Source organism: Hippopotamus amphibius, chromosome 1 (assembly GCF_030028045.1).
Source record: "Hippopotamus amphibius kiboko isolate mHipAmp2 chromosome 1, mHipAmp2.hap2, whole genome shotgun sequence".
Classification (NCBI taxonomy): Eukaryota; Metazoa; Chordata; class Mammalia; order Artiodactyla; family Hippopotamidae; genus Hippopotamus; species Hippopotamus amphibius.
This window is the reverse complement of record NC_080186.1, coordinates 127,706,440-127,728,602: the sequence shown is the minus strand read 5'-3', so window position 1 is coordinate 127,728,602 and position 22,163 is coordinate 127,706,440. Positions and strand designations below refer to the sequence as shown.

The 22,163-nt window shown below is 38.9% G+C and overlaps 1 protein-coding gene and 1 pseudogene across 8 annotated transcripts in view; one reads left to right on the top strand and one right to left on the bottom strand.

Annotated features, from left to right (window-relative positions):
* Positions 1-22,163, top strand: part of NSD1 (nuclear receptor binding SET domain protein 1) — a 142,017-nt gene that overhangs the window by 110,659 nt on the left and 9,195 nt on the right. For 7 of the 8 annotated variants that reach the window (XM_057728206.1, XM_057728198.1, XM_057728171.1 and 4 more), the window contains 6 exons: positions 6,483-6,639; positions 7,936-8,141; positions 11,041-11,153; positions 16,913-17,182; positions 18,572-18,688; positions 21,376-21,517. In XM_057728206.1, coding sequence (XP_057584189.1) covers positions 6,483-6,639; positions 7,936-8,141; positions 11,041-11,153; positions 16,913-17,182; positions 18,572-18,688; positions 21,376-21,517 — 1,005 coding nt within the window. The remainder of the gene's footprint in view (positions 1-6,482; positions 6,640-7,935; positions 8,142-11,040; positions 11,154-16,912; positions 17,183-18,571; positions 18,689-21,375; positions 21,518-22,163) is intronic. The other variant, XR_009052729.1, reaches the window with a different exon arrangement.
* On the bottom strand, positions 12,050-13,159 carry LOC130849385 (heterogeneous nuclear ribonucleoprotein A3-like; annotated as a pseudogene).

Genomic DNA, 22,163 nt, shown 5'->3' with positions numbered 1-22,163 from the left:
TTACTGTGGTGCTTATAGTTCTGAATTCCTTATTTAAATTTTTCTTTTGGTTGGCTGAACTTCTAAAAAGTACCCGCAGATCCTCCATTTCTCTGCTTGAGACTGTTCTTCATTTGCCTCTATTCGAGAAGCACACATTGGGTTACTGTAAAGTTTTAGGCTGCTTTTTCTTTTTCTAAAACTTTTGTGAACATTGCTCCACTACTTTCTAGTGTTGAGGGTGACACCAGTTCTTTTATCCAGTTTTTTCTTTTCCTTTCCACGTTGACTAAATTTTGTTGATTAGTAATTTGGGGGAAACAACTTCCTTGACTTTTCTATTTTTTAAGATGTACTTATTAGTGATGCAATTTCATGAAAATTTGGCTGGTTGTGAATAGTTCTGAGGGGCTAATTTTAAAAAGAGTCACGGGAGGGACTTCCCTGGTGGCATAGTAGTTAAGAATCCACCTACCAATGCAGGGGACATGGGTTTGATCCCTGGTCCAGGAAGATCCCACATGCTGCAGAGCAACTAAGCCTATGCACCACAACTACTGAAGCCTGTGAGCCTAGAGCCTGTGCTCCGCAACAGGAGAAGCCACCACAAAGTGAGAAGCTTGTGCACTGCAATGCAGAGTAGCCCCCCTTCGACGCAACTAGAGAAAGCCCACGCACAGCAACGAAGACCCAACGCAGCCAAAAAAATAAGTAAATAAAATGAAATAAAAATTTAAAAAAAGAAAGAGGGAGAGAGTCAGAGGGGTTCCTGGTGATGCAGTGGTTAAGACTCTGAGCTCCCAAAGTAGGGGACCCAGGTTCGATCCCTGGTCAGAAAAGTAGATCCCACATGCATGCCACAACTTAAGAGTTTGGCATGCCACAACTAAGGAGCCAATGAGTCACAACTAAGGAGCCCGCCTGCCGCAACTAAGCAGTACACGTGCCACAACTAAGGATGTGGCGACCTGCAACTAAGGAGCACACGTGCCACAACTAAGGAGCCTGCCTGCCACAACTAAGACCTGATGCAACCAAAGAAATGAATTAAAAATAAATAGATAAACATAAAGGGTCAACGTGTAATTGAATTAGCATCCCTTTTGAGAAACTGAGATATGCTGAATAGTGCTAAAGCTAAAAAAGAAGTTTTATGACTGTTTAAATGATTGAAAATGGTCAGTTGGGACTTTCTTGTTGTTGTTGCTGTTGTTGCTCTTAAGATTTATGTAATGTGACTAGGGTTTGCAGCAGGACATAGTTGTAATCCTCAAACTATGGGGCTAATACAGAATAAATAAAAGAGTATTACGTGCAATCATGTGGGTGGAATTTGATGTAGTTCGGGATGTTTTAATGCAGAAAGAACTATGCTCTTTTTGGCTTCAGATATGATAGCCTTGTGATTGTCCTGTATCATACATTCTTTTTTTGCTCATATAATATCTATTCCTTATAAAACTGAGGGAGACACAGCTGCCTGTTTATCATTACACCACCTGTCTTTTGTTTAGAAGAACATTAAAGATAATTTTGATATTAATAGCATTTAAATACGACATTCTATAATTCTGCCCTTAGAAAGAAAATAGATGTCTGGGAGGCTGAAATACAGGTTCCAGAAGTTTTCCATGTTTCTTGAAGATGGCGTGATGAAACAGTTTCAGCATTACACTTTTTCATTCCATAATGGAATGAGATGGTTTCAAAGTAGAGGTTCCTGTGTATTGGCAGTCCTAACTTGTGGCATAATAATGGATACTTAAAATGAAAACTTAGTGCCCAAGAAAACGTAGTACCTGTGGCAGTGGCTCTCACATGTGATCCATGAATCCTTGGGAAGTGGAGAGGATCCAGAGACCCTTTCTGGAGCCTCCATAAGATCATAACTCTTTTCATAATAAGACCGAGATGTTACTTGCCTTTTTACTTTGTTGACATTTGCACTGATGGTGCACAAATCAAGGTGATGGCTCTAAAGTGTACAAGTAAAAGCACTCGTGTTCTCTGTCACCACATACAGTAAAAACATGGAAGTTTCGCATAACAGTGTCCTTGATTTTAAAAAGTAACTAAAGTTTATTAAATCTCAACTCTCGTGTGAACATTCTATTAATATTCAGTGTGATAAAATGGGAAGTATACGTAAAGCATTTCTGTTGCATGCTGGTGGTTATCTTAAGTTGAAGCAGACATGCGGTGGAGATGCAGTCTGAACCAGCTGCCTGGTTCATGGAACAACCATTTTTAGTCTTAGAAATTACTAAAAAAGTAAATCAACTATACTCTAATAAAATTAATTAATTAAAAATTACTGAAAAGCTATGGCTCTTCATACTTGGATATTTGTCAGGCATTTTCTTGAAAATAGATAAAAATGAGCCTGTCAGTTCAGGAAAAAACAACGGACAGAAATTGTCAGTGATAAAATTTGAGCTCTTAAGTGAAATTCAGAATTTTGGAAAACTGTTAATCTACCTACCCTGAGCTTAACTGCTTCCTCGTATTTACTGATGAAATCATGGTGACAGTAATAAATGTGATGTTTTAGTATTGTATAATAGATCGTTTGGAAGATCTGTCCGACTCAGCAAACCAGTATTTTCCACATGAACAATGCGTGATGTTAAAAACCATGCGTATGGGCTTCCCTGGTGGCGCAGTGGTTAAGAATCTGCCTGCCAGTGCAGGGGACATGGGTTCAAGCCCTGGTCCAGGAAGATCCCATGTGTCTCGGAGCAGTAAGCCCTTGTGCCACAACTACTGAACCTGTGCTCTAGAGCCCATGAGCCACAACTATTGAGTCCCCTTGCCACAACAGCTGAAGCCCACATGCCTAGAGCCCATGCTCCACAACAAGAGAGGCCACCGCAATGAGGAGCCTGCACACCACAAGGAAGAGTAGCCCCTGCTCACCACAACTAGAGAAAGTCCGTGTGTAGCAACAAAGACTCAACGCAGCCAATAAATGAATAAATAAATTAAAAAAAGACGCATATGTAAAAGATCAGTTTAGAGGTAAGGCAGATCAGTGAATTTTAATGTAATAGTCCTGAAAGTTTATTGATACAGTTTCAGATTCGACACTGCAACTAAGATTTACCCTGTGAAGTTTTAGTGTATAGTATTAAAGAAGGAATATGTAGTTATTGAACAAGTTATTAAAATACTCCTTTTTTTAACTGTTTGTCTGTGAGAGACCAGATTTTCTTCATGTACATCAAACATCATTTTGAAACAAATTCAAGTGAAAATATTTGCAAAAAAATTATGATGGCCATTCTGACCAGTGTCAGAGTGGCCGTCATCAAAAAGTCTGCAGATAATAAATACTGAAGTGGATGCGGAGAAAAGGAACCCTTCTACGCTGTTGGCAGCAGTGTAAAGTGGTACAGCCACTATGGATGGTGTGGAGGTTCTTAAGAAAACGAAAGATAGAGTTACTATGTGGTCCAGCAGTCCTGCTCCTGGGCATATGTCTAGAAGAGACTCTAATTTGAAAAGATACATGCACCCCAGTGTTCATAGCACTATTTACAATCACCAAGATATGGAAGCAACCGAAGTGTCCATCGACAGATGAATGGTGAAAGAAGTTGTGTATATATACAATTGAATATTACTCATGCATAAGAAAGAATGAAATAATGCCATTTGCATCAACATGGATGGACCTAGAGATTATCATACTAAATGAAATAAGTCAGACAGAGAAACACAAATATATAATATCTCTAATATGGGAAGTCTAAAGAAAAATGATACAGATGAACCTATTTATAAGTCAGAAATAGACTCACAGACAGAGAAAATCAATGTTAGGGTACCAAAGGGGAAAGGGAGGGGGGAGGAGTAAACTGGGAATTTTGGATTAACAGATACACACTACTATATATAAAATAAACAAGTACCTACTGTATGTCACAGGGAACTATATTCAGTATTTTGTAATAACCTGTAGTGGAAAAGAATCTGCAAAGGAATATATGTGTGTGTGTATAACTGAATTACTTTGCTGTTCACCTGATATTTGCTAAATCAACTATACTTTAAAAGAAAACATAAAATGTAAAACACTGAGCTCGGTAAAAAATTTTCATTTTTGAAAATATAGTTATTCATAAAAATGTGATTTATGTTAACATAAATTTATCGTTACTTTAAAATGAATTAATATTTTTAGCCCGTATAAACAAAAGCTCTCTGGGAATCTCCTTGTTTTTCAAGATCATAAGGTGTTCCTGAGGCCAAAAAAGCCTAAGCACTGTTTGTTGACCCCGCTATCTAGGATTATCCTGCTGTTAGAAGACAAGGCAAGAGTAGAGTCTTGGGACATTTGTTCATGTATAGGAGAAAACTGAAGGTAGTTACAAAGTGTTAGTGTAACAGTATGATGAATTGCTAAATTGAAAGTAATCAGTTCCTAGAATTCAACAGTATTTTTAAACTGTTTCCTCTTACCCTCTTCCACCGAATGTCACTTTCTTATCTTTTGGTTTCTTATGATGGTTCACATGGTTTTCCCTCTTTCATCTTCCTCTCTCCTATATGTTGCCTTTCCTTCCACCAGGCAGACCCTCCTGCCTGCCTCCCTCCTATTCATCACCTGAACTAATCCTGTTGATTCTTTCTTCATGCTATCCTTAGCCCATCCCATTATGTCCTTCCCTGCAAAACTGTTGTGTTTGCCACCCTTGGCCTTTCTTCACTGGTTATTCTTCTGTCCAGATTTCTTTTCATGCTATCTTTGAAGGCCTAGTTCAAGTGCCTTATTGTACATGACATATTTCTAGTTGTCATGAATGTCTGCTTAGTAAAAGGAAGATTTTTCTACCAAGGCATATAGTTGGCAAATTGTTATTAACCAGATTTTGACTCAGCAGATAACTAAGCATAGAGAGGAATGTTGTAGAAGGTATTTCATTATTGGGACAGTTAAACTTATATGTCTCTATGTCATTGTTTACCTCATCCACAAAATGCACAGTAGCCAAATACGAACTTGAGAGCATAGAGCACAGGCGATATGTATTGAGTAAACAAGTTCTTGAAACTTGTTTTGTAGCAACAGACCTTCCTCCCAAATGAAACCTCGCTCTGAATCTGAGCTCCAGTGTACAACGCAGGTAAAAGGAGAGCTTCTCTAGTGGAAGTCAGAGTTGGGTCTCAAGAGCACATCCTTGGCCCCAACAAAACGAACACCCCAAAGCTTGTTTTAAGAGCTTACTCTCGATTATTGAGAAGAAGACACAGTAGAAATCATTTAAGAATGGTGTCAGAAAATTAAGTTTTTCCTAGGTTTTTATGAGGAAAAAGAAGCACAGTGAAACCAAGAAGATGGACATGAGTATATACCTTGTTTATGGCTTTATGCCTCACTGTTTCTTTAGGAGGAAACTTGGAATTACATGCTTGAGTCTGCCATGTTTGAAGCATGCTCAGTTCTGTCATAAGATAAATAAGGCATGTATTGTATTCCTTAAATGTGAGACCTCTTTACCTGAAATTCTTTATTGTCAGCAACCATGAGGATTTCAGATTCAGATAAGTAAATCGAGTCACTTTTAGCAAAAATCTTTTAAGAAGTGAAAATTCATTACTGCTGCAACATATATAATTAATCTGGTATCTGAAAACTTGGATGGAGAGAGGGGGATCTTATATCTAACTGAAGTTTAGGCAACAAAGCACACTGGTACCTGTGATTTTTGTCACCATTATATTTTGTTGTAGATAACTTGAAGTCTTGTTTCCAGTCATTGCTACTGCTAGATCTTCTTATTTATGCGTTGCAAAGAAATGTATATAACTCTGTTCTCTTGTTCTAACATTCTGATCATTTTAATATATCTGTTCTTTTACGTATTAAGTTTATGCATTTAGAAATGTTTTTCTGCAAAGGGCCCTTAGGTGTGGTGAGAGTTCCAAACAAAAAAGATTAAAATGTAATTTAAAAAGAGGGAAGAAACTGACCTTGTGGAGACTACTTATGTGTCAGACACTACTAAGGAATTTATTTGCCTGTTTAGTTCTCAAACAGGTGTTCTTATTTATTGTTCAGTGTAGAAGATATCATTAAAGAAATTAAAGCTCAGCAAGGAAAGTGAATTCTGTGAAGTCATATGATCGTAGAGCTCTAGTCTGACATCAGTTAAAGTTTGTGCTCTTTATACTCTGGTCATTGTGTATCATTGATGTTCTTTTTGTTTGTAGTGTGTTGTCTTTTAATGAAGAGGAAGAAGTGTGTGTGGGTGTGTGTGTGGGGTGTGTGTGGGCATACATGTTTAGAGATTTTTCTTCTGCCCTCATTGCCCTAACCTCATTTTGCCAGTAAGATGTCATGATTTGCTGTGAATCTAACAAACCCCCAGGGGTGTGGCTCAGGTACACTGGAGAGGGAATACTCTTTCTAAATAAGAGTAATTGGTGAGGAGTGAAAGCTACTGCAGCTGGTCCATATATGCAGCCTTGTGAGTGAGTGCCGGGTGTTTTGATTCCCACAGGAGGCAGCCTTCTGTGCTGTGATTCTTGCCCTGCTGCTTTTCATCGTGAATGCCTCAACATTGATATCCCTGAAGGAAACTGGTATTGCAATGACTGTAAGGCAGGCAAAAAGCCACATTACAGGGAAATTGTCTGGGTAAAAGTTGGACGATACAGGTAAGTAAGCATGAAGGAGACTGGCACTCAGTCTTACCAGCCTCTGTTTCTTGTGCTTAACTTTTTTTGAAAAATGGTCTGATTAAACAGGGTTCACTCCCTCCCCCATTAATTTTCCGTTATAGAAGAAAAAAACTTCACTTTATATGGGAATAATATATATCCTCTGTAGAAACTTTATGAATGAAAACCATAATCTCACAAACAAGATATATTGCTAACATTTTGGCATATTTACTTGCAGGCACACCAATACTTGCACCTTCAAAATAATTAATTGGCCTTATCGTTGTTTGTACCCAGTTTTGTTTCTTGCTTTTTCTTTTTAAAATTATTTTTATTGGATATGGAATGTACAAAAAATATTATAACATGCATGGTTTTCGAGAGACACTTGTGTATGTACCTCCCAGTTAAAAAAATAGTACTTTACTGGCACCTTTGAGGCTCCCTCCATCTCCCTGACTGAATCTGTTCTCTCCCACCCCCAGAAGTGACCACTGTACTGCATTTTGTGTTTCTTATTTCTTTGCCTGGCTGTATAGGTTTACCACATGTGTGTTTTGGTCTGTATGTTTTAGATCTTTATATAAAGGCACTGTTGCTGTGTTTTCCTGCAGCTTGTTTTTTTCATTCACTGTTATGCTCCTGAGATTTATTATGGTTAGTCCAGTGCTCTAGCTCATTCGCACTTCACTGTTCTGAAGTGTCCTTTTGTATAGTTATATAGTGTAGTGTAGTTATTTATCCATTCTCACATTCACATGTGGACTCTGAGCATTTTGTCAGTGTTTCTTGGTGTATGTGCACAGGAACTTCTCTAGGCCATTCTCAGCAGGGTTGGGGTTTCCAGCTTTAATAGCTAATGCCAAATGGTCTTCCTAAAAGTTGTAATGTACATGCTTGCTTTGCCAAGCTTGTGGGGATGCAGGGTGTTTTTTGGTGTTCTGTTTTTCTATACCCCTAATAGTTATTGAAAGTTGCCTTCTTAAAGGAAAGAATGTTTTTTATTGTATAGTGTCCCATAGCTACTTTATCATTCCCTTAATGTTGAATATTTAAATTTTTTCCAGGTTTTCGTTCTTACAGATAATACTTAAGTGGACATTATAGTCATAAAGTTTTGTTCATATCTCTATTTCCTTTTATAGAAATGCCCTTGTAAAAATGCCAGGGTCAGACATTAATGTGAGTTAGAGAGACATTGCTATTCCTTATTCCTGTCCCAAAAGGAGGATTTTTTTTAGTTTCTTTCAACCTTCTAGAGATTTCCTTCCTTCTTGTCACCTTTTCCAGGTGGTGGCCGGCTGAGATCTGCCATCCTCGAGCTGTACCTTCAAATATTGACAAGATGAGACATGATGTGGGCGAGTTCCCTGTGCTCTTCTTTGGGTCTAATGACTATCTGTGGACTCACCAGGCCCGAGTCTTTCCCTACATGGAGGGGGACGTGAGCAGCAAGGATAAGATGGGCAAAGGAGTGGATGGTACATATAAAAAAGGTAACTTCATCCTTTTTGTTTCTCAGGCCAGCACAGACCTCTGTTGCCCGAGTATCTGCTCCCTGTTAGAATTACATGTTTTAGAATTCATATACGCTCCATTAGCAGCTATGCTCTACCCTCTAGGGCAGTATGTGGCTGTGGCTACAGGGTTTTGCAGAGAAGTTGACCCATGTAATTCAGTATTTTTGAACCTAACCTTTACTTAACTAGAATTTCCTTAAAGGAAATTTGTATCAGTTCTGTTTTGTCAGCATCTCATCATGTAAGTAGTGTAACTTTGGAACTGTTTTGTAGAATAAACAGTACAGTTTGCTAGGCAAGGGCCAGAATCTATAGCAGAGCCACATTTGTTCCAAGGAGGTTTTTGTTTGTTTGTTTAGTTTGTTGGGAAGAAATAAAATTCACCCTAGATTATAGAGCAACATAAGATAGTGAAGGCACGTAAATGTTCTAAATCAAAGAGGCTTTTGTAAGCTGGCCTAGCAGTGAAGGAGGAGGGATATTTGAGGCCAGGAGGGGTTGACAACATTCTCTCTCCCTATATAACGAGTAAGGGTTGCATTGAGAATTCAATGAGATAATATAGAAATCAACCTGAAGGGCATATAGTTGGTATCCCATCCATGATAATTTGTTTCTTCCTTTAGCTGTCCTTTGAAAGGCAATACAGCTGTCTCTCGTTATTTGAATATACTTGGACATTGAAGTATAAGATTTTGTTGGCATGGTGAAGTGAAGAGGGGCTTCTAAACAAGTGAAACTTCCTGGGTGGGGAATGAGAGTGGTGTCCATAAGGAACAAGTTCAACAGAGGTTTTGTTTCCCTTATGTTATTTCAAGGGTCCTGACTTACATGTTGGCAGTGTGCCTTCTCTGCAGATATGGGCTATTGGTACTAATGCTACAGGAGTTTGGGTCTTGAGTCTTATAGTCTCAGATGGTCGGAGACCAAGTGACCGACGTCTTTGCTGCACAGGGCTGGCCACCATCAAGGCTGGGAGCGAAGGTGGAGTGTAGGGATTATTGCAAGTCTGAGCCTGCTGAAGCTCTGTGATTCTGCTCTTACTGTGTCTTGACCTTGGGCTGGCTGGATGCCTCTGCCTTCAAGGAACACTTAGTTTTGTGGGGGAATTGGACACAGATACTGGTAGTCAAAATGCCATTCTTTGAGAGTGTTGTGGTGGAAGTATGCATGGTATGCTGTGGGAGCAAACCAAGAGAAAGCAAAACAGTGCTGGGGATCAGAGTTTGGAAGTCATGGATGGCTTCTTTCTTAAGTGATGCTTTGAAGAAGAACTATAATAGTTAGCATTTGTTGTTTGCCAGGCCCCGTTCAAAGTTTGTTTTCTGCTTTAAGTCTTTGCGGCAACCCTATAAGTTAGATGCCATTATCTTTATCTTATAGATGAGGAAAATGAGGCACATAAAAGTTAAAATTTGGGGAATTCCCTGGTGGTCCAATAGTTAGGACTCCATGCTTTCACTGCCAAGGGCCCGGGTTCAATCCCTGGTCGGGAAACTAAGATCCCAAAAGCCGCATGGTGTGGCCAAAGCGAAAAAAAAAGTTAAATTTATTGCCCAAGGTCCCATTGCCAGTAAGTGACAGAGGAAGGTTTCAAAGGCTAGAATGGTTGGGTTCCAAAATCCAAACTCTTAATCCCTACACTGACTGTGAGGAAGTTAACAACTTAAAATGTTGTCATGAAAAGATAGCATATGTGAAAGCACACGTTGAGTCTAACATGACAAGTTAGTGACCTCCAAGTATTTGCTGTAGTTTAAGCATGGGGTTGGGGGAGCACTGGACTATTATATTGAAAAGGTGGGTGAGTTACATGGTCAGAGCAGAGTTTTAGAAACCTCAGTCTGAGTAGAATGTCAGGACCATAGAGAGTATGAGAGACTGTAGCCAGGAATGTCAGTGAGAGGGCTGTTCTAGTAGTTACAGGCAGAGATGATGAGACTGTCACAGGGAATAGTGCATGGGGTGGAGAGGATGATGGGTGCTAGATAGACATTAAGTAGATAAACTAGGGTAGGACATGCTGAATAATAGGATGAACGAAGGAGGGAACAACTCCAGGCAACATTGAGTCTGCTAGATGATGACAAGGAAGTGGAGGAAGAGGGGTGGAGCAGAGGGGAGATTTTCTTTAAAGAACTGACAGAGCATGGGGAAAGCCACAGAGAGGGAAGTGGGACAATTTGGAATTCTTTTCAGAGTTTTTAACCTGAATCAAGAGTAATGAATTAAAATTTTAAGTGGAGAAGAATGAGATTCTTAAGATTTTTTGTTGGACTTTTCAGACATTACATAATCTTTTAAACGTATGAAAGCACTTGAATGCAGATTAGCTGTGAAGCTCTTTCTTTGTATTAGGCTAATAATTGATATTTACAGAATGAGTTTTAGGAGAAGAGTAGGATAGGTGCTCCAGAGAATTGGCAAGAAGGAAAGGAAAACTTCAAATATTAATTTCTTACAAAGGAACACAGCATGTTACCTGGACACTTAGGAGGCAGATTATTTGTGGAAACAGAAAGTTTAGGACTGAGGAAAAGAATTAGGCTTAAAGGCAGTGACTTTGCTGAGCAGATGCAGTCTAGTTGTGGTTAGATGTTATATGTGGGCTTTTTCAAAGTATTTAGCTGTGTTTTTTGTTTTAAGTTTTCCCCTGAAGCTGGTAGTCTGTATAGTGCTATTTAGTGATGGATTATGTTTTATTTTAATGCAGTATATCAGTACCCTGCGGGCTATAACTTACTAGAAAATAGAAATCATATATATGTTTTAGATTTTCATCTTAAACATGAATTTTCTCCACCTGAAAAGGGGGAAAAAGTGAAATAAATAACACCATCCAGAGATTAAGTGACTGTGCTCTGTGTTTTCTTAGCTCTTCAGGAAGCTGCAGCAAGGTTTGAGGAGTTAAAGGCCCAAAAAGAGCTAAGACAGCTGCAGGAAGATCGAAAGAATGACAAGAAGCCACCACCTTATAAACATATAAAGGTGAGAAAAGACCTCAGGAGGTACCTTGTAATAGTTTGCCTGCTTCCCACTCTGTTCATGATGAGAACTGGAAGCATGAGCACAGTTGCTTTTAGGTAGAGGTACAAGCTTGAAAGAAGATAAAAATGTGCCAGAGCACCATTTCTAGCACATTGTGTGCACTTTAGAAAATCAGTTGTGTGTTGATACAGTCTTATTCCTGTTGCTTTCGAAAGTCTTTTCATAAAGTAGATTGGAATAGATTCTGTTCACAGTCAACATCTTGCCGGTTTGAAAGGGACCGAAGAGTGATGATAAAAAATGATAAATGGCCCTGAGATAGTGTGAATAATACACATGGTAAGTCTTCTTGTAATGGCTGATAGTAAAGATATTTCAGGTGGCTAGTGTGACTAGGATTCCCAAGGTCACAAGAATTTGTGTTAAGTGTACCTAATGCTAGTGCACCTGGTAAAAGAGTCATCACCATTTATCATCTGGGTTCAGTAGGTCCTTTGTATGCTTATATCGTCTTTTTTTTTTTTTTTTTTAATTCCTTACTTTTTAATTCCTGGTACCACTACCACAATTTACAGGGCAATATACCTGATGTAATGAAAAGAAAAAGACAAAGCTACAACAGATAAAGGACCTCAGGAATGAACATCTAATTGCCACCACCTTGCTTTAATCAGTAGCTGCACTTTTTGCACACTGTGGCTATGACAGTCCTGGACAAGAAGGGTTTCCTGTTTAAGCTGCAGTAACTTTTCTGACTACGGACCGTCGCTCCTCCCGTGGCAGATTTTTACAATTCCTCTAACGTATTTGGGACAACTGTCCCAAAGTAACCTGCAGTTTCCTGACAACTCCTCGCTCTCTCCTGCTAAGAACTGTATCCCTTTTCTTCTGAGTTTTTAGAACCTTCTGCTACTGTATCCACCCTTTCCACCACCAGGTCCATAACCACCACCATAGGGACTGCCTGAGCTTTTTCCACCAAAACTGCCCCCCTTCATGGGTCCATAATTTGCTTGCTGTTGTCCACTATAATTTCCAAAATAATTATAGTTCTAACCACCACCATAGTTACCCCCAAAATTTCCTCCTTCATTGTAACCATCATATCCTCCACCACTGCCACCATATCCACCACCTTGGTTTCCATATCCTGCTTGACCACCACCATAGCCTCCTCTACTGCTATAACCAGGTCCACTGCCGTAGTTGCCACCATCACCTCCAGATCCATTATACTCACCATCACCTCCTCCATAACTACCTTTACTGCCACCACCTCCACCACCATAGCCTCCTCTTCCACCAAAGTTTCTACCACCTCCAAAGTTTCCTTCATGACCCATAAAGTTTCCAGATCCACCTCCATGACCTCTCTGTGATCCAGCAGATTGCATTTCTTGTTTAGAAAGGGCCTTTTTCACTTCACAGTTATGCCCATTAATAGTGTGGTATTTCTGAACAATAATTTTATCAACTGTATCACGATCATCAAAAGTTACAAAAGCAAATCCTCTCTTTTTTCCACTCTGCCTGTCTTCTATAACTTCTATGGTTTCAATCTTGCCATACTTTTCAAAGTAGTCTCTCAAGTTATATTCTTATGTATCTTCTTTAATACCACCAACAAAAATTTTCTGCACTGTTAGATGGACACCAGGTTTTACAGAATCCTCTCTAGAAACAGGTCTCTTTGGTTCCACTACATGCCCATCAACCTTGTGTGGCCGAGCACACATTGCTGCATCCACCTCTTCAACACAACAGTAAGTCACAAAACCAAAGCCTCTAGAACGTTTTGTTTGGGGGTCTCTCATCACCACACAATCTGTAAGTGTGCCCTATTTCTCAGAATGTTCTCTTAAGCTATCATCTGTAGTTTCAAAGCTCAGCCCACCAATAAACAGTTTTCTCAACTGTTCTGGTTCCTTTGGATCATGGCCCTCCTCCCCACGGCGGCGACAGCCGGAGTCGGGCTGGGGGTGACCTGGCAGCGGTTTTACCTCCATTTTGAGACCGGACTCATCTCTTCCCTAAGTCATTTTTATAAATAATTTACAAAAGTTAAAAATAAAGGAATAGGGAGGAACAAACTTATTAGGAATTTTAGTAAGTATTTACTGAAACCTCTTTTTTAAAAACCTTTTAATCAACTTAGTTTTGCTGCTCAAATATCAGACCACAGGAAAGAATACTATAAACTCTATTAACAGAATGAGATCACCCAAGTTCTTGTTGCAGAATATTTGTGATGATGTCATATGGTACAGGTTTTTTTTGGATTATGGTTTTCTCTGGGTATTTGCCCAGTAGTGGGATTACTGGGTCATATGGTAGTTCCATTTTTAGTTTTTTAAGGAATCTCCAAACTGTTTTCCATAGTGGCTGTACCATCTTACATTCCCACCAACAGTGCAGGAGAGTTTCCTTTTCTCCACACCCTCTCCAGCATTTATTGTTTCTGGATGTTTTGATGATGGCCATTCTGACCCGTGTGAGGTGATACCTCATTGTGGCTTTGACTTTCCTTTCTCTAATAATTAGTGATGTGGAGCATCTTTTCATGTGTTTGTTAGCCATCTGCATGTCTTTTTTGGAGAAATGTCTATTTAGATCTTCTGTCCATTTGTGGATTGAGTTATTTGCTTTTTTGGTATTAAGCTGCATGAGCTGCTTGTCTGTTTTGGAGATTAATCCTTTGTCCTTTGCTTCGTTGGCAAGTATTTTCTCCCATTCTGAGGGTTGCCTTCTTGTCTTGTTTATGGTTTCTTTTGCTGTGCAAAAGCTTTTAAGTTTCATTAGGTCCCATTTGTTTATTCTTGATTTTATTTCCATGATTCTAGGAGGTGGGTCCAAAAGGATCTAGCTTTGATGTATGTCATAGAGTGTTCTGCCTGTGTTTTCCTCTAGGAGTTTTATAGTATCCGGCCTTACATTTAGGTCTTTAATCCATTTGGAGTTTATTTTTGTGTATGGTGTTAGGAAGTGTTCTAATTTCATTCTTTTACATGGAGCTGTCCAATTTTCCCAGCACCACTTATTGAAGAGGCTGTCTTTTTTCCATTGTATCTTCTTGCCTCCTTTGTCAAAGATAAGGTGCCCATGTGTTCTTGGGTTTACCTGTGGGTTCTCTATTCTGTTCCATTGATCTTCCTTTCTATTTTTGTGCCAGTACCATACTGTCTTGGTCACTGTGGCCTTATAGTATAGTTTGAAGTCAGGAAGGCTCATTCCACCAATTCCATCTTTCCTTCTCGAGATTGCTTTGGCTATTTAGGGTCTTTTGCGTTTCCATACAAATCGTAAGATTTCTTGTTCTAGTTCTGTGAAAAATGCCATTGGTAATTTGATAGGGATTGTGTTGAATCTGTAAATTGCTTTGGGTAAGATAGTCATTTTCACTATGTTGATTCTTCCAATCCAAGAACATGGTATGTCCCTCCATCTGTTTGTATCATCTTTGATTTTTTTCATCAGTGTCTTAGAGTTTTCTGCATACAGGTCTTTTGCCTCCTTAGGCAGGTTTATTTCTAGGTATTTTATTCTTTTTGTTGCAATCGTAAATGGGAGTGTTTCCTTCATTTCTCTTTCTGCTCTTTCGTTGTTAGTGTATAGGAATGCAAGAGATTTCTATGCATTCATTTTGTATCCTGCTACTTTACTAAATTCATCGATTAGTGCTAGCAGTTTTCTGGTAGAGTCTTTCGGGTTTTCTATGTATAATATCATGTCATCTGCAAAGAGTGACAATTTTACTTCTTTTTTTCCAATTTGGATTCCTTTTATTTCATTTTCTTCTCTGATTGCTGTGGCTAACACTTCCAAAACTATGTTGAATAATAATGGTGAGAGTGGACACCCCTGTCTTGTTCCTGTTCTTAGAGGGGATGCTTTCAGTTTTTCACCATTTAGAACGATGTTGGCTGTTGGTTTCTTATATATGGCTTTTATTATGTTGAGGTGATTTCCTTTTATGCCCATTTTCTGGAGAGTTTTTATCATAAATGGATGTTGAATTTTGTCAAAAGCTTTTTCTGCATGTATTGAGATGATCATATGGTTTTTATCCTTCAGTTTGTTAATATGGTGTATCACATTGATTGATTTGCGTATATTGAAGAATCCTTGCATTCCAGGGATAAACCCCACTTGATCATGGTGTATGATCTTTTTAATGTGCTGTTGGATTCTGTTAGCTAGTATTTTATTGAGGATTTTTGCATCCATATTCATCAGTGACATCGGCCTGTAATGTTCTTTTTTTGTGACATCTTTGCCTGGTTTTGGTATCAGGGTGATGGTGGCTTCGTAGAATGAGTTTGGGAGTGCTCGGGAGACCATTCTTACAGTGCACAAATCCATCTCTGTTGTGGAACATCTTTTCTTTTCCCCACCTCCACATTGTTGTTAGTATTTGTAAAAATTCTAATGGCTTCAGAAATCACAGAATTTCTTTGGCCTTTATGTTTTACCATACTGGATTTTCACCATGGTTTTCAGTACTAGCACCACTAAAAATGAATGCCTGGGTGACATTGCCATAGTCTATTTTAAAGATTCAAGTTATGATAGTATTAAAATACAACTTCACAGGGACTTCCCTGGTTGCACAGTGGTTAAGAATCCGCCTGCCAATGCAGGGGACACAGGTTCAAGCCCTGGTCTGGGAAGATCCCACATGCCTTGGAGCAGCTAAGCCCATGTGCCACAACTACTGAGCCCGCCTGCCACAACTACTGAAGCCCACTCACCTAGAGCCTGTACTCCACAACAAGAGAAGCCAGTTCAATAAGAAGCCCTCATACCACAATGAAGAGTAGTCCCCGCTTGCCACAACTAGAGAAAGCCCTCATGGAGCAACAAAGACCCAACACAGCCAATAAATAAATAAACTAACTAAATAATAAAATAAAATACACCTTCACATATAGGACCCCAATGACTCAGACCTTTTCGTGTTAAACATTTACCACTTGAGAATGGTGATGTTTTGTTTTATTGTAGCAGCTAAAGTGGCGCCACCATGTGGCAATAGCAGAAACTCAGTTTACAATTTACTTGGCTTACCAGCTTTGAAATTATGATTTTTTTTAGAATTGATTTTTTAAAATTTGTGGTATATATATTTTGTGTATCATGTGAGGTTTTATTTTTATGTCAAAGTGCCTAAATTTTTATTTCCTCCAATATTTTAATTGTGGTAAAATACAGATAACAAAATTTTTGATCTTAACCATATTTAAATGTACAGTTCAGTGGTATTAAATGCATTCATGATGTTTGCAGTTTTGCCGCCATCCATCTCTAGAACGCTTTACGTTTTGTAAAACTGAAATCTATATTCCAATAAACAATAACTGCCCATTTTTCCCTCCTCAGCCCCTGGCAGCCATTATTCTACTTTCTATCTCTTTGTTGCTAAATGGAATTGGTATTTGTCAGTTTTGACTGGGTTATTTCATTTAACATAATATCCTCCTGGTTTATCCATGTTGTGTATTGTATGTCATAATTTCCTTCCTTTCTAGGCTGAGTAATATTTCATTATTTTTACCGCATTTTGCTCATTCATTCATCTGCCGGTAGACACTTGAGTTGTTGCCACATTTTAGCTATTGTGAATAATCCTGCTAAACTTCGATAATTCAGAATCATGTACAATGCGGTGTGCAACTTCAAAGGGAAGAAATTTGCCTTTCATAGGTCCTAAACTGTCTTGTGTTGACGTGCCTGCTTTACTATAATATGTGCTTCTTCTCCAGGTGAACCGTCCTATTGGCAGGGTACAGATCTTCACTGCAGACTTGTCTGAAATTCCCCGTTGCAACTGTAAAGCTACTGATGAGAACCCCTGTGGGATAGACTCCGAGTGTATTAACCGCATGCTGCTCTACGAGTGTCACCCCACAGTATGTCCTGCTGGAGGGCGCTGCCAAAACCAGTGCTTTACTAAGCGCCAGTATCCAGAGGTTGAAATTTTTCGCACGTTGCAGAGGGGCTGGGGTCTCCGGACAAAAACAGATATCAAAAAGGTGAAGAAATCTTTTCTTAATTTTCAGGGTTTTTTTCTTCTTTGCAGTGGCTTAATATGAGTAATTCTTGATGAATATGAGAAAGCTGGTCATGGAGGAAAATAATACAGTGTAAAGATTAACCTTATTATTATGTCTTGCCATATCCTTCCAGAAGTTAGAGGCTTGAGAATAGTCAGTGTCCTTTATTTCCAAAGTTCAGGTATTGATCATGTTCACTATGTATGAGGACAGAACAAATGAGGGAAATTCATAGAGATACTGTGGCCTCGCTTGCTTGTTTGTGGAAATTCTGGAATCTGTAGTTAAGAGAGAGAGGATAGTGAGAGCATGATACAGAGGTGTTAATCACCAACTAGTAAAATAAAATCTGTTTTTCTGAGAGAAAAATGGGTTTGGGTTCATGGAACATGAAGGAGAAGAGGATTAGGTCTTCTCTAATGAAAATGCAGTAACATCTTCAACTTGAAACATAGAAGGACATGTAGGTTCCTAGTAAATAGTATTGTACATTCTTTGAGTAGAATAAATCGTATCTGACATTTTAATGGAATAAACCTTACTCTGGTTTTAATTCCTGAAGAATTTTATTGAGGTTTGTTTCTAGGAAAGGAAGTGAATACGCATTGGTCTGTTTTTGTCATTTGCTAGGTAACATATACCTACTGTGTGCCAGGCATGTTGCTGCGTGATGCAGTGTTCAGTAAGAGAGACATGGTCCATGCTCTCATACAGTTTACATTCTAGATGCAGAGAGACCTTGAACACATAATCACCCAGTATGGAAGCACAAAGGGTTCTGGAGTCATGTGGCAAAAGGCCTGAAACTAGCTTGTCTCTGAGAATATTTTAAATTTAGAGTTAACAGATAAGTAGTTGTTGGCTTGGGCTGGTTGAGTGTTTAAGCATTTCAGGTAGAGGGGACAGCATGCGAGAAAGCCAGTATGACTGTAGTATAGTGAGTCAGGAGGACAGTGGTGTGAAATGTGGAAGGGCAGCGGGCAGGGCATGCTCCAAGGAAAAAGAGCATAGTTCAGTGAAATTGACTTTTCGGTTCTTGGACAAGTAAAGGAGTCAACTATCTATATCACTGTTATAGTGGAGCCTTCGTTCACTTCCTTCCATTTTGGTTGATCTTAAGGTGTATCCCAAGTTTTCTGCTGTTGGCTGTGGTTAGGAGTAGGGAGATGGTTCTTACTGTCAAATAGTTGAAGCATCATATTTATAATATGTTGTTTCTTGAATAAACCTTTGTTTAAGTGACTAGTTAAATGTACATGAATTGCTTTGGAGAACCTGTTATTTTCATTAATTTTTAAAAAATAAGTATGCCTGTGAACACAGTTAGCGCCTTGTACCTTGTAAGTCAAGAGCTGTGTCTTGTTCCAGGGTGAATTTGTGAATGAATACGTGGGTGAGCTAATAGATGAAGAAGAGTGCAGAGCTCGGATTCGTTACGCCCAAGAACATGATATCACTAATTTCTACATGCTCACTCTAGACAAAGTAAGTGATGGAAAGTGTTATTTCCACTGTTGTGAGATTGTGAATTAGTGTTGTCCCAGCTATAGTGTTTGTAGGCATGTCATACACTGCCCAAAACAGTGTCTTCCCTCCTTTTTCATAGGGATTGCTTGATCAGGGTCCTGGAGTTAGGTAAGGTTGCTCATTTCTAGCTATACATCCAAGGCAAAAGGCAATAAAGCTGCTTTTAGCATTATTTTTCAGGTGTCCAACTTAAGTTGGGGATTATGTCTTTTAGTAATTTTTGTATAAGCTTAAAACTTGAAGCCAGTAAAACAAATAATAATTCTTTTACTTTTTATTTTACAGATTGAGACACTGATTTGTTAATATTTAATTAGTGCATTGAGAAGGTCATATAAATTGACTATAGAACTCAGCTTACAAACCAAATCAGCTCTCCAATTATTGGAATTTCTGATGAGTTACATTTCATTGGTGTCTAGAATTATATTTGGGATTTTATTTCTTTTTTTTGTATGTGTGTTTCCAACATATTTTATTTATTTACTTTAAATTTATTTTACTTTATTTTGAAATATTTTATTGAAGTATAGTTGGTTTACAGTGTGTTAATTTCTGCTGTACAGCAAAGTGATTCAGTTATACATATATATGTTCTTTTTCATTATGATTTATATCACCAGATATTGAATATAGTTCCCTGTGCTATATAGTAAGGACATTGTTGGTTATAGTCTGTCATGCAGAGCGAAGTGAGCTAGAAAGAGAAAAACAAATACCGTATGCTAACTCATATACATGGAATCTAAAAAAATGGTACAGATGAACCCAGTGACAGGGCAAGAATAAAGATGCAGATGTAGAGAACAGACTTGAGGACAAGGGGCGGGTACGAAGGGGAAGCTGGGACGATGTGAGAGAGTAGCATTGACGTATATACACTACCAAATGTAAAATAGATAGCTCATGGGAAGTGGCTGCATAACACAGGGAGATCAACTCGATGATGGGTGATGCCTTAGAGGACTGGGATTGGGAAGGTGGGAAGGAGTCGCGGGAGGGAGGGATATGGAGATATATGTATAAATACAGCTGATTAACTTTGTTGCACAGCAAAAACTGGCACAACAGTGTAAAGCAATTATATTCCAATAAAGAGTTTTAAAAAAAGTTTATGGGATTGATTTCTAATTCCAGCATCCTAATATATTTTGTTTCTGTGTATACTGAGATTCCTCTTTATACCTGAGTATTACGTTCTGCTGGGTCCCCCTGCCCACCCTTTAACTTTTATAATAGACCTTTCTTGGTGTGAAATTTTGTATATACCAAGTTGTACTTTTATAGTTTGTGAGATCCTCACCTTGAGTTACTCTGATCTTCATTTGGGATGAGGTCTTGATGACATTATTAAAATTTTAGGTGATCTCTGACGTGTAGCCAGGGTTCAGGACTATGTAATTAAGAGGATGGAACAAGCTACTGCTTCTAGGACAGTGACCTTAAACTTTAGCATACACATGTGTGTCAAAAATTATCCGCACTCTGGCTGTAGAGTTTATTTTAATTCACTTTTAGAAAAGACAAATACATCGTTTTTCAGCATAATCTCCTTGCTTTTCAATACACTTTGTCCATCTGTCAACAAGCTTTTGTATTCTCTCATTAAAAAATGTTTTAAGCTGAGCTGCAAGCCACGAAATGCACCACTGTCTTCACTTCTTCAACAGAAGTGAATCTTCGGCCTCGTAGGGCTGCTTTCAGGGGACCAAACAGGTGAAAGTCCAGTGGAGCAAGATATAGGGAGGATGCTTTACCACCTCAAAACGAAGTAATCCACGACAGACTTAGGTTTCGAAAAGTTTGTACGAGATGGGTACCGAAACAACTCATGGAAGAGCATAAACAGAAGGGTTTGGACCAATACTCTAAGGGAGGTGAAAGCTTCTTAAAGAGAGTTGTTACTGGTGACGAGACATGGATTCCTCACTACGAGCCTGAGTGTAAACGGCAGAGTATGGAATGGAAACATCCTCAATCACCGACCAAGAAAAGTTCAAAAGTCAACCATCAGCTGGAAAATTGATGCTTACAGTTTTCTGGGATTCTCAAGGGCCAGTATTGGAACATTATCAGAAAAATGGTTCAACAATCAACAGTGCTCATTACAGTGAGATGCTTATTGAAGAGCTGAAGCCTAAACCTCAGATTAAACGCAGAGGACTGCTATACAAGGGTGTTGTGATCTTGAATGAGGATGCGTGTCCGCACATTTCTGCCCACACTGTTGACACTCTGCAAAAACGTTTTGAGGTGTTTAAACATCCTCCCTGTAGTCCTGATCTTATGTCAAAAAATGATATACTTGTCTTTTCTAAAAGTTAATTAAAAATAAATTATGCAGCCAGAGTGCGGATAATTTTTGACTCACCCTCGTATATCATAATCATCTGGTGGGCTTGTATAACACAGATTGCTGGGCCTCAGAGTTTCTACTTTAGTATATCTGAAGTGCAACTCAAGAATTTGCATTTCTGATGGATTCTACGGTGGTGTTACCAGTGCTGGTCAGGGGCCTACATGCTGAGAACCACTCCTCTGGAAGAATCAAATTTTACAAATAGAAATTCCAGCTTATTTATTATTACTCTCATTTTAATCAGTAATAGTAGAGGTCTGCTGAACAGCATCTCTTGGAATTCTAGGACCGGATTATTGATGCTGGTCCCAAAGGAAACTATGCTCGATTCATGAATCACTGCTGCCAGCCCAACTGTGAAACACAGAAGTGGTCTGTGAATGGAGATACCCGTGTTGGCCTTTTTGCCCTGAGTGACATTAAAGCAGGTAAGAATCATTTAAGGATTCTGGAGCTAGGAATGGGATTTCAGTTTTTACTAACTAAACATCCCATATGTCCTATAATCCAAAATGAGGTTGCAAACTCCTAAGGATACGTAAAAGACTTTCCAAGTGGTGCTTGGCATGTACCAGGTATTTTTTTGTTGGTGGTGGTATGGTGAAATACACATAACATGAAATTTACCACTGTAGCCATTTTTGTGTACAATTCAGTGGCATTAAGTCCATTCATATTGTGATGCAACCATCACCACCGTCTGTCTCCAGAGCTTTTTACCTTCGCTAACTGAAGATACCCATTAAACAGTAACTCCCTCACATCCCCCCTCCCCCAGCCCTGGCAACCACCATTTTATCTTCTCTGTGATTTTTTAGCTACTGTAGGAATCTCATGTAAGTGCAGTCATAAAATATTTGTTTTGTTGTGCCTGACTCATTTTACTTAGCATGAAGTCTTCAAGGTTTGGGTTTTTTTTTTTTTTTTTTTTTTTTGCTGCGCCTTGCGGGATCTTAGTTCCCCGATCAGGAATTGAACATGGCACCACCACAGTGAAAGCACCAAGTCCTAACCATTGGACTTACAGGGAATTCCCTGGATTGTTTTAAAGGAATGGATATCCAGGTCTTCCCC